General features: G+C 44.2%; 1 protein-coding gene across 1 annotated transcript in view; it reads left to right on the forward strand.

Moving 5' to 3' along the window:
* NUDCD2 (NudC domain containing 2) overlaps positions 1-12,445 on the forward strand; it is a 158,630-nt gene that overhangs the window by 6,703 nt on the left and 139,482 nt on the right. The window contains exon 2 of the mRNA XM_078653404.1: positions 11,341-11,389. Coding sequence (XP_078509530.1) covers positions 11,341-11,389 — 49 coding nt within the window. The remainder of the gene's footprint in view (positions 1-11,340; positions 11,390-12,445) is intronic.

Raw genomic sequence — 12,445 nt, forward strand, 5'->3', positions numbered from 1 at the left:
TTTGCCATTGCCCGACCCCTTTGGTATTCCCTTTGCTTTTACCGGACCCCTCCCCCCTGGCAGCTCAGCCCGACCCGGCACTTTGGGGTGCTTAGGGATACTAGGAAGAGCTTGCGCTCTCTGAACAGCACTCCCTGAAGTAGCCCCCAACGACACTGCAGGTGCAATGTCAGTTGGCTGAGGGGTTGCTACACTAGCCACAGGGGCCACATCAGGCAAGGCATGCTGAGACACCGTGGTAGCACTAGTTGGGGAGGACCCTCCATGCCCCTCCTCCCTTATCTTGGAATGAAGTTTGATAAGTGCTTCCAGCGAGAAGAAGCTATCCAGGGTTGATTGTTCAAGCCTGTCTAGCTTATCTCCCAACCCTGCTACTCTGTCGGCAATCGGAGACAACAGTGATTTCAACAACCCCTCTATTTGTGCAATGGTAGCCGGGGCACAGGAGGTCAAAGACTGATGGGTTGGAAAGGGAAGGACACTTACATTTTCGACGCTGGAACCCGTCCCCTTAAATAAAGAAGAGGAATTTGTTGGACAATTGGAGCCTAAGCCCTTGGAGCCCTGTTTCCGTGCATTCTTGTACAGTTTCAGGGAACTCCTTTTAAACGGGCTAGCAATTCTTTTCCTTTTCCTTTTGGTAGATGCCGAGATCTTAGAGGCCGACAGCAATTTGCCTAAAGGCTTAGGATTCCCAGCTAAAGGGAGGGTGAACACAGGGCGAGATATAGTAGCAGGGGAAACAATAGGAGGGGGTGCCTCAATGCCAACAACCTCGGAAACGTGAATAGATAATGCGGCCAGGCTTTCCAGTCTGTCAATGCTAGCCCTCAATGAAACAAGCCGTGGTTCGTCGGGTATATGAGGAGAAGTTAAAAGGGGAACAGAGTTACTTGTGAGTGACTCTACCAGAGCTATAGAGCCCAAGGATGATCTCTTAGAAGGATTTAGCTCCTGCGAAAGCCGCCGCTCCGTCATAGCTATCTCCTTCTCTATGACGGCTGCTACCCGTGTGATGAATTTGTCCATGGTACCTGTGACACAGCTTGGACACCCTCAGCCTCCTCCCCTCAAGCTCTTCCCTGAGCGGGTGGTCATTCGCTCGAGCTATGAAGGAAGAGCAAGTACTCTCACTAGTGTTACTAGGACCTCCTCCACTTTGCGAGTCGCCGATGACAGAGGGGTGGCCCAGCCCAGCATTAGACAGCCCCTGACTGCCACAGACTGCCCGCCCTTTGCCCGGGCTTCGCTCGCGTCCCGCTACGCGGAAGCCGATCCTTGATAAAGGGGCGTTGCGGGCGGGGGGCGTGGTGTCCAGTGGGCGCGGCGGCAATTGCCGGCACTGCGCAGGGGCTCCTGGTCAGTGTAGTCCCTGGCGCTTGCTCCGCCTCCCAGGAGCTCCTCGTTGCTCCCAATGGCCGCAAAGGAACAGGAGAGAAGACACGAGCATCCCCTCATTACCCACGCGAAGCGGCACCCGCAAAGCGGGTGCGGCGAGAGGTGGCGTGAGGTTAGCGGTATCCCCTCAGGAGAGGGGACAAAGGGCACGCCTCGGTCAAACTCCACGAATCCTGCAACACAAGAACCGCAGGTACGCTCTGCTTTGCTGTCCCACCTGCTTGGCAGAATCCCCGAACTTTTTCACCTGGCCGGGCGGGGGGCGTGGTGTCCAGGGGGCGCGGCGGCAATTGCCGGCACTGCGCAGGGGCTCCTGGTCAGTGTAGTCCCTGGCGCTTGCTCCGCCTCCCAGGAGCTCCTCGTTGCTCCCAATGGCCGCAAAGGAACAGGAGAGAAGACACGAGCATCCCCTCACTACCCACGCGAAGCGGCACCCGCAAAGCGGGTGCGGCGAGAGGTGGCGTGAGGTTAGCGGTATCCCCTCAGGAGAGGGGACAAAGGGCACGCCTCGGTCAAACTCCACGAATCCTGCAACACAAGAACCGCAGGTACGCTCTGCTTTGCTGTCCCACCTGCTTGGCAGAATCCCCGAACTTTTTCACCTGGCCGGGCGGGGGGCGTGGTGTCCAGGGGGCGCGGCGGCAATTGCCGGCACTGCGCAGGGGCTCCTGGTCAGTGTAGTCCCTGGCGCTTGCTCCGCCTCCCAGGAGCTCCTCGTTGCTCCCAATGGCCGCAAAGGAACAGGAGAGAAGACACGAGCAGCCCCTCGCTACCCACGCGAAGCGGCACCCGCGAAGCGGGTGCGGCGAGAGGTGGCGTGAGGTTAGCGGTATCCCCTCAGGAGAGGGGACAAAGGGCACGCCTCAGTCAAACTCCACGAATCCTGCAACACAAGAACCGCAGGTACGCTCTGCTTTGCTGTCCTATATTTTAATTTAGTCTTTGCTTTAAAGGTTTTATACTTATTCTCCACTATTAATCTTTTTTGTATTGAAATGCAACAAACATGTTTTACTGAACGATGGCTCAGTGAAATTTTATTTAAAGTTAAGCAAATGTAGCCAAACATTTTCTTTACAAGTAGCAATTTTTTTGTGCACATTTTAGCTTAAAAGCAAACAATCGCCTGTCTTCCTTTCATGCTTTGTATTTGCATATAACTGTGAAGCATTCTGGGAGCATTATAAATAAGTTCAAATTGTTACATTTAGTTTATATTTACATATTTTTATACTGCAACCTCTGAGTAATGCAAGCTGAGCTCATAGCTCATCTTCTTTTCTGAAAGCGCTAAAACTAATAGAAAACGCTTAGTGGTGAATCATATGAACAACTTATACATATGGTTTCAAATCTTGCCTTTAGTGGCAGACAACTCATCGCATATCTATACTGTAGCACTGTAAACTGGCAGTAAGAGGGAACATGCAAGGTTTGCCATACTTGTCCTGTTGACAAAATAAACATGAAAACTTGTTCTTTGACTCCTAACATTAGTTCCTGGATGTAGAGTGTAACGTGACGAAATATGTGCACAAACCCACATGTAAATAGGAGAGGTCAACATATATCATACTAGAGTTTTGCTGGTTCAACAATTGTATAACCAGATTTGGCTTGTAGATTAAATAACTTCAGCTGTCTTATTCGGATCACTGACAGAATTTTGGAAACAGAAATATTGTCTGGACATTATATTGCGTCAAAAACATTGAGGGCCAAAATATAGTGAAGGTAAGTGAAAATAGGTAAGTCTGAATTTACTATGCTCAACTCTACAGCTACGTACATTGAAGATATACAGTCTGGTCATATATGTGACGTTATACATAGTAAAATGTGCTCACACATAAAAACATACCTTCACTGTATTTGTGTCCTCGATCTTCTTGAAGCAATATTTAGGTCCTCAATATTTCTGTTTCAGATATTCCATCTAACTACTCTCTTATTCACCTATAGAATCAGGAGGAACTGGCAAACATTATATATACTGTTTACATGTATAATATCAAAATGTGTCATTTACTGTATACTGCTAGGTCAGATGTGCTCTGTTATATTGTATACCCCACTGTCGTCTCGCATGTTGTCAGAATAGATCTTTACAGAAGAAGGTTTGAATGGAAACTTTACTCAAGATGGCTCCCACAAATCTTAAGTACACTCCTCGGTACAAAAAATGAGGATGGTGCAGAACTCATCATCATCACCAACAATCATAAATGTATCCCTGCAAGCAACTCTGCAGCATCTCAAATACCAGTTCTGCTATGTCCTTTTTCAATGATAGGTCATAACAGCTCCGATAAATCATTCTGTTGGCTTCGGGGGGTAAATAGTAGGATCACTGAAGTACATGAAAAGCAATGCAGTGCCCATCATACAAGGATGTGACAAATGGTATCACTTCATGCTAGCGTAAACCAGACCTGATATAGAATGAGGTCTTCCATTCTTTATACTAATTAAAACAATTCAGAGTTTTATTTTTATGTAGATGATTGCAAAGAATACTTGATCAACTTAGGATATTGATCAAGGCCACAGAGTACCAGTTTATTTCTGGTGGTAATGATCACCTGGTAATAAGTGCATGTTCGTCACCCCCCTAACTTTTGTAAACCAGAGAGAGGCTTCCGACAGTGAATTAGACAATGTGAAGGAGCCTTTGGATGAAGTCTTTCCCATTTAGGGGTTGATTCCAATGTCGTTTGGAAGGGCTCCAAATCGGATTCGGGTTTGCCGAATTCGATTCGGAACCCTGGTTTTCGACCAAATCTTACACACTTCCCAGCAACTGAGTACGGTATCTGAAAATCATTAGGGCTGTTCGAATCGGTTCCGAAAGGCATTTGGACAGGTTGCGTCTTTCGTAGCCTAATTGTACGGCTCTATGGACTCCGTTTGCAAGCGAGTACGATGACCGATTCAGACAGTCGTTCCGATTCAGTTTCTCCGCAACGAATTGGCTGCCTGAATCGGTATTTGGGGGCCCTTAGCAGGCCCCTATTCACCCGGGGCCTTCTGAAACAGGCCTGTGGGGGTACCCAAAGGGACCCCCCCCCTTCCAACCATGCACATTATGGCAGGCACCCAGGGGTGCCCTTCACAGGGTGCAAGGCTTACCCCAGCCACCCCTTTCTTCAATGGGAGCCTGTATTCTCGTTCGGAACACAGGCTTCCATTGAAGTCAATGATAATCTGGCCAACTCGTATCCGGATACATCCAATCGCTTGGTCGGACTCCCCCCAATACGAGTCTTCAGGAAAGCATCCCGGAACCAAATCAGTAGGAATGCTTTCAGAACGAGATAGGAATGGGGCCCTTAGTCTTTAAAATACCAGCTTGCTTTCTCTGTTCAAGCTATTTAGACATATCCAGGGCTTCTGCGAGGTGTTCGTCTACGGATGTGGGGAATGCAGTGGAATGGGATAGGATTACAGGGCATGTGGCCTGTAAATGCCATTTTTACACTGTTCAGACTTATATTACCCTCCTGTCTGTACGTGGAGATTTTTGGGCTTGCACATGGGGCATTGCTTTTATTGTCATATGGATAAGGCTGATGTTCTGCATATGGTTTGACCGTGCTGAGTTCCTCAGCTTTATTTGGAACGTGTGACATCCAATGTTGATTTCTGTACCTTGAGAATCATTACCAACTTTCCAGATTTTTGCTTTTTGGGCTGTTTAACCGCATGCGCGCTAGCAGTTTTACCACCGGGGCGCTGACTTTAGCGAAAAACCACGTTACATGACGAGCTCAGCTCGTCATGAGCGTACGAGAGGCGTAACTCATGACGAGCTGAGCTCGTCATGAGCGTAGAAGGGGTTAATGTCCTGTTATTGGTGAAACAGGAATGCAGGTTCGCAGATCTAGCTTTCTTGCTAGCTAAGCACAGATTTACTGTGTGGAAAATCAGGACAGTTCCCAAGGGCCTCTGAATAAAGACGTGGCTTTTATAGGTGACTTCAGCTGAGTGTATATTGATTGTGACTACTATTGCAAGGGCAAAGGTGCACCATCTGTTATGGAGAAAACAAACAATACTGAAGTTGAATAGGTACTAGGATGATGCGCTACCTTTAACACATTCAAAATAACTTTTTATTCAACTTCATTAGAGACCACATTGAAGATTCTACTCTGTGGGGCAGTGCTCTGTTTCATCACCCGCTACACCAAATTTTGGTAGAGGAGGCTGAGGTTTGGGGTGTGGTGAAGGAAGGGTGGGCAAGTATGGCCTGTCTCTAGACTCTTGGATGATATCTGGCTTGATATTAAATTACATGATAGAATATGCCACTATCAAACTTTAAAATTGTCTAAACTGGTACAATGGGAACCAAGTTCTGGTAGTCTGTGCACTGTACAGAACCACAATCCGCAGTACTACTGCATGATTCTTAATGAAGACTGACTCGTTTTATTGAACCAACACATGATTGGACTTCACTAGGTGCAGTAAGACATACCTAGATTCTCTCTTTTTACCATGAGAACATGCTATAAATATGATGCATAGCCTTTTGTTGGTTATTGCAACATGTTTAGTGGTTGCATTCAAGAACATGTTAATTATTGAACCTGAAACAAAACAAAAAAATAAATACAACTAAGCCTACACCCACCTTAAAAGTACATTGGTGCTCAGTGCGTAGATGTTCTGAAAACGAAAGTCCCCAGGGAGCAAGTGTTTCCACCTCTGTTTTGAGTAAGAGTTTTACATATGGTATGCTATGCTAATTTGAGTAGTTGGCACATGATGCGCTTGTGTCATTTGGGTTTAAACGAGCCTGCATTCGTTCAATAGTGTAGCTTTGAGAGGTGGAACTACAGGCTGTTATGAAGTACGGAGTAAAAAATCACCATGGGACGTGACCTCTAGTTGGGTACAGGGTTACACACAGTATATGCTAGGGCATCCCTAATATCCTGTTGAACTACAAGCCATTATCAAATCAAAAGCTAGTGCTTCAGTGTGATTGTATTTCCAAAGAATCACGCACAAGGCAGTAGAGTTTATAAGAGCAGGATCTGAACAGAGCCCATATTCGTCCTAAGCTTACATTTGAGATGGGGGCCATTTTTCCACTGAACTTTGTTAGAGTTTTTCTGCATTTACACAAGCTTGTGCATTATTAGCGATGAGCAAATTGTGGATTTACGCTTAATTTAACATGTGTATTTTTTGATGTAATTGCTTTTGAAACGCATTTAGTATTACATGAACTTTTGGGTCACTTTCTCTATAAGCGCTTCGAGGTCCTGAAGGTGATTTTGCGCTATATAAAATGCATATAATATAACTTAACATAACAGCATGTTAAAGTGTCGTTTCTGATGCTGCTAGGGATGCTCTCTGATTTCACATCGATTTGCTGCTCATTAAGACTTCAAATAATTTTTGATTTTGCTTACTATTCACTATTCTGTAATGCATTGTGACCGAAAGCCTTTATGGCAATGACTTGTGCACCTGCTCTTTTGCAATCTCTTCAGGGGCGGCTGGTGACATTTGAAAGGGGTGGTGCGTAAAATGACTGGCATACTGCACCGTTGGGAGCGAGCGAGCCCGAACCGCCAAAAGGGTGTTTGGGGGGTTTCTCTCCCCCTAAGAAAATTTGGAAAAAAGAGAAGAAAAATCGTGTATTTTCAAGCAAATTTGAGAAAGCAGGAAGGTTAATAAAGCAATTGTGAAAGTGCAGTTATTACATTAATAGATGTCATAACATAGATAGCTGCTTATTCAGTATAACCACAGAGCTTCATTCATTCCGTCCTATTACGCTGCTGAATTTAGACTATAAGGCTTTCATGAAAAGTTGGACAGCAGTTGGGAAACAGCCTTTACAAAGCATTAGGAACCACGCTTTACCTTTACCACGTTTCCATTGCAACGCATGTCTTTCCACACAGTTTATAGTGTTTAGGTGCTACAGAATTTACTTAATATGCCATTTGATCAGTAAAATCTGTTTAGTCCCCAAGTAGAACAAACACTAGAAAACACAAACTAGAAGCACTTCACACTAAAACAAAACCCCAAATGCCTGTTTGCATTTCATATATAATTACTCATCATTTCTCTGATTTTTCAGAATGTTTGCATAATTACACAAAAGCAAATTACACCCATCTCACTCACCCCTAGTTATAAGAGCATCCATCCTCTTCTTGTGCCTCTCTTCTGCCACACCTCGTCTGGGTACAGTTATTCAGAATAGAACGGCCTGCTTTGAAATAATTTGTATTTTAATTATTCAGGGTGTTCATTATTCTTTATAAAGTTCACCCACTATACCATTAAGGCAGGATATTCTGTTTTCAGAGAGTTCATCTCGTTATATCTGACCTACACATTTCGTTATCTAAGTTCTCTAAGGCTTAAGTTGATAAATAGTTTTTATATGTGGGCAAAATTTGAATTTTTCAAACCACCACTCTGTTAGCGCCATAAGGCAAATCATTTATTTAAAAACGATTATCTCCTGCTACGCTCTCTATAACTCTCACCCTTCGATTTTGCTTTATTGTTCTTTTTCCCTCTCTCATTTTTTCTGTTTCAGTAATGAAAACCTCTATCGCTATTAACAGTAAGGCATATGATATATATATTATTTTAATTGTGTTGGTTTAATTTTGTGGGATATATTGTAATGTAACATGGATTTGTAGAGCTGGAAACTTCTCACTCGAAAGGGTATCCAGATATATTTAAATTAGAATGCAATACTCAAAACATGCTTCCCTGGTAATTTATCAAAATACTTTTATAATGCGCTATCCCTTTCTATACTCAGACTCGTTTTTCCTGGAACACAATCATCCCACCCATCATTACTGAGTGGATGGTCCAATACAGCTGGTACGACAGATCTGTGGTTCAATGCACATGTAGACATTTGAAGACATTCTCCATTTCCCTTGCTCCAATTTTGGTGTGGCTCAGTGGCTGACTCATCCCAGTGCCAAATAAAAAAAACAAGTACCATTGTGTTAGGTAATACTATCACCTGTTATTTACATTACTATGAAACAGCGTTATTGCATGGCCAGCTCTGCAGGGTTTAAAAAACAACGCGTTGTACTTTTTTAAGCTTGGAAATGCAAGAAAGAGCTCTCTGATTTTCAAACATTCAAATCACGGGCCTGACACACATCCCCTCACCTGGTGCCCTGCACGTTTCTGGTTCCCATTATAAAAGCTGAATGTTTTGTGAAACAAGAACCTGACTGATTATTGAACTTGGCGAAATTTCCCCCATATCACACCATCAGTTATTTATTAGCGCACAGTCACAACATCGCGCTTCCAACCATGTGGAAAATAATGTCACAACTGGATTCTGGAACCTTCCCGCCCGGCGTGTCACTGCGATGATGTCTGTCATGTCGCACAGTTCATTGGCCTCGGCTCACTGAAATAGACTCAAAGATATGTATATACAAAAAAGACTGCCTCACCCTAGTTAATCAAAACGTCGTGATTTCATATTGAGTTAAGATTAGGGTGCCAGTGATATTCTGAAGCATTTCATATTATCAATTGTTAAAAAAATCGGTATTGATTCGATATATTTTCAAATCCAAAAAAAAGATAATGAACACAGTAAAACCTATTGAAATGCAGAAAACAGCTCAGATGCTAAATTGGGATTAAAAAAAAGTCAGAGATGGAGTCAAGTGTTTGATACGACTGCCAGTCAAATATATTTTATTAGTACACCTTTTTTACACCATTGCAAAAATTGAGATGAAATCCCCCTCCTATTTATGGGAGGCGTGGATTTCATTTGAACGATGAATTGGGGGCCACAAGTTAACACAATATCTGCCAATATCCTGGTTCAGCTAATAACATCTGCATTGTGCTACTTTCCCGATGTACACGAGGGAGCAGTGTTACCGACACCGAGAGTTGGCGCGCCTGCGTCCATGCACCGCTATAGATGCAATATGTGCGAGGCTCGTCGGAAGGATAATGCTTCCAGCTCTGATGCCGGGGAAAACAAAGCTATTGCTGCTGCCTCTGCTGTGAGGAAATGAGAGACCTTACTTACAAATAGGGTGCACTGCTGCGCATACATGCCTCACGCAGAGCAGGTTCGCACTGAGTCGTATTCTGCACATTTGATGATAATTAAATAATAATTTATATAAAAATACACAATCCCTGCCTCAGGCCATCAAAGCTCAGGCAAAAAATAATTACTGTGCAGCATCGACAACTTCTATGAATTAGAAAAGCTCACTCACTCGATCTGTCACTTTACCGCGACCGAGCCACTACTATTACTGTAACTAACACGTTCGAGAGTAGAGTAGACTCTTTTAATTTTTTCCGCAATCGCAGGATCCCTCTCTAGTCCTGGCCTACATTGACTAACTAACTCCAAGTCCACCGTCACGAGTCGACGAGCAGCAGGCACCAGCAGACTGTCCGGTGTGTCAGTTCCAGAGCAGAGGGAGCAGCCAGACAGACCGTGTACGTCCCGAAATGGCCAATCACTGCATGGCTTCACATGAAGTCACACAGTGATTGGCCATAGAAAGTGCGGGTGCGGCAGTGTGCCACCACCCACGCGTGGCACCCAATAATGGATTGCTGCGCGGTGGATGCAGCGCCAGGATTGGCTAGGGGGGCACATTTACCATCCACCTTTTTCAACCCCGGGGGCTGTGGCCCTAGGGTGCTGTATGAAATAGCACCCCTTGGGTCCCTCTCTAAGGGGAAGAAGTAAGCGCATGTGCGGGCTGATCAAAGCCCAAAAATACACAGGCGCACTACTGCTGCAGCTGAGTGTGGACTGTCACTCAAGTTGCAGCAGCCCAGCCCACCCCCACCCCCTGGCGCACTCCGATATTGTGTCGGGCGTGAGGAACAGCAATGTCCTTAATACTGACTGGAGTGCTTGACGGTGCGTCCACGCCACGAGGCTTAGCGGGGCTACGCCCCCAATGGACGCACCGCGCCTGAATCTCTTTATTCTTTTTATTCCGCACTAGCACTCATTTGTTGAGTTTGCCCTTACTAATCTGACTGAATTTTTTATGTGCATTGTCATGCCTTGTCGCAGGACACATTGACAAATTGAGGATTAACACTGTCCTTGACCCAGTCACTCGTGGGCCTTATAGAGATGTCATTTTGGGTGTACACATTTAGGGGTTCCATGCGACCACATTAGACAATTGCAGAATTTTACTTTGGAAAGTTCAAATAAATATGGCGAAAAATTAATCCGTGACTTTCTCTTGTCAGTAATGGACACTTCTATGCTGTGTTCATCCACTGTATTTACAGCATCAGTAGCACGTATCTCAAACAATCATGTTTTCATGTTTTACTGCACATTTATGTCTTCAATAAAGTAATTTATGTAATCACGTTGTGTTGCCTCCTAAAGTTCACAATTAACATTTTTTTAATGCATTAAATTGTAAATCTTTTCGGTCACTTCAAATTAATGTTAATGTGGGAGATTATCGTACCAATGGACAGGGTAGAAATGTTGAGTACAACAATAGGGAGATTTGGTTTTTGAGGGTCTTATTTACAAGCCCCTTGTGCCGTCGGTACGTCTCTTTTCCCTATATTAAAAGTGAGTCACCGGCGGCGCAACAGGCTTGTAAATAAGCACCTGAGTTTATAACTTGCCATTAAACCTTGTTTTCTGTTAAGATGTTTCCTTACCTATTACTTTGAAAATGTGCTAACAGAAATTAGAGTGATACTGTCTGTTGAAGGATGACTACATCTCAGTTAAGCTCCTTGACACTCTCTCAATCCCCAATCTGTAAATAGGTGTTCACATTATCTTCTTAATGACCTCCATAGTTTCATTATATTTTGACCACCTCTCTGACATTTTGGAAAGTAAATAAAGGACTTGCGTATTAACATCAATTTTATCTTTATAATGTTGCTTTTCAGGGAAAGCTCTTTGGTTGTACAGTAGCAGATGAAGGCACTTGGACTCTGGGTAAGATTTTCTATTTTTATTTTGCAAATTGTTTCTTCCTTGTGCTGTTCAATTGAAAAGTAGTGGCTGGACCATTAACTATGGGATTCTGGAACAGTGATGCTTAACCTTTTAACTTCTGTGGTCTCCTGTGAATCAAAACTGAAAGCCAGGACCCCTAAGCCATTTCTATGATTTGTACCGCAACAACTAGACTTTAAAATACACAAACCAGTATTATCTGTATGAACACAGCACATCTGCTTTTCTCTAACTGCACGTTTAAATATTAGATCAACTACCCACCGGTATAATACGAAGATGGTATTCACAAACCAAGAGGTAATTGTGTAAAATCTGATCTCTCTGCACAAGTGGTGGGACAGAAGTTGTAAATGGATCAACATTGGCCTGGGATAATCAAGCTTGTTATGTACAAAACTGGAGCCCATACAGGGCCAAAGTGTCTCCCATATAAAACAGTTGATAGTGAAGGAAGTGACCCGATTAGGGCCACCCGGCCACTCGCGACCACCTCCCAGCCTTCCTTACAAATCAAGAGTCGGTTAGACAGTAGAGAATGCAATATAAGTATTGCGCTGCAGCGGAGCCCCGTCTGACCAGCCTCCTGAGATGGCTGCCGAGGGACTGCCTCTTCCCAACATAACATTAAAGATTATACATTTACAATACCCACCAGGACCCGCCTAGGTTGCTTGGCCAGTGCCCACCTTTCTGAATCGTGGGAGTAGGGCTACATACGATGAAAGGTATGCAAACACAGAACAAGCTATTCATTAGTGCAACGAAGTTCAACCTTGAATAATAAAAGGACAAGGAAGGCTGTTTTCCACTGAAGCAGACGGTGCGAGACAGAAGTTCGGCTTCGATCATAGAACAAAATGGCAGCTGCTAATAAAATGGCGCCATGAATGCTAACTTGATACATAATGAAATATGAATAATAGGACCGTAACATTTTCAAATCTAACAGACCCTCCTTTTAGCATTCCTTGCTAAATTTGAATATTGCCATCAGGTAAGGGCTGTACAAATCTAAAGGAAGGAAAAATGTTT

This window comes from Lissotriton helveticus, chromosome 7 (assembly GCF_964261635.1).
Source record: "Lissotriton helveticus chromosome 7, aLisHel1.1, whole genome shotgun sequence".
NCBI lineage: Eukaryota > Metazoa > Chordata > Amphibia > Caudata > Salamandridae > Lissotriton > Lissotriton helveticus.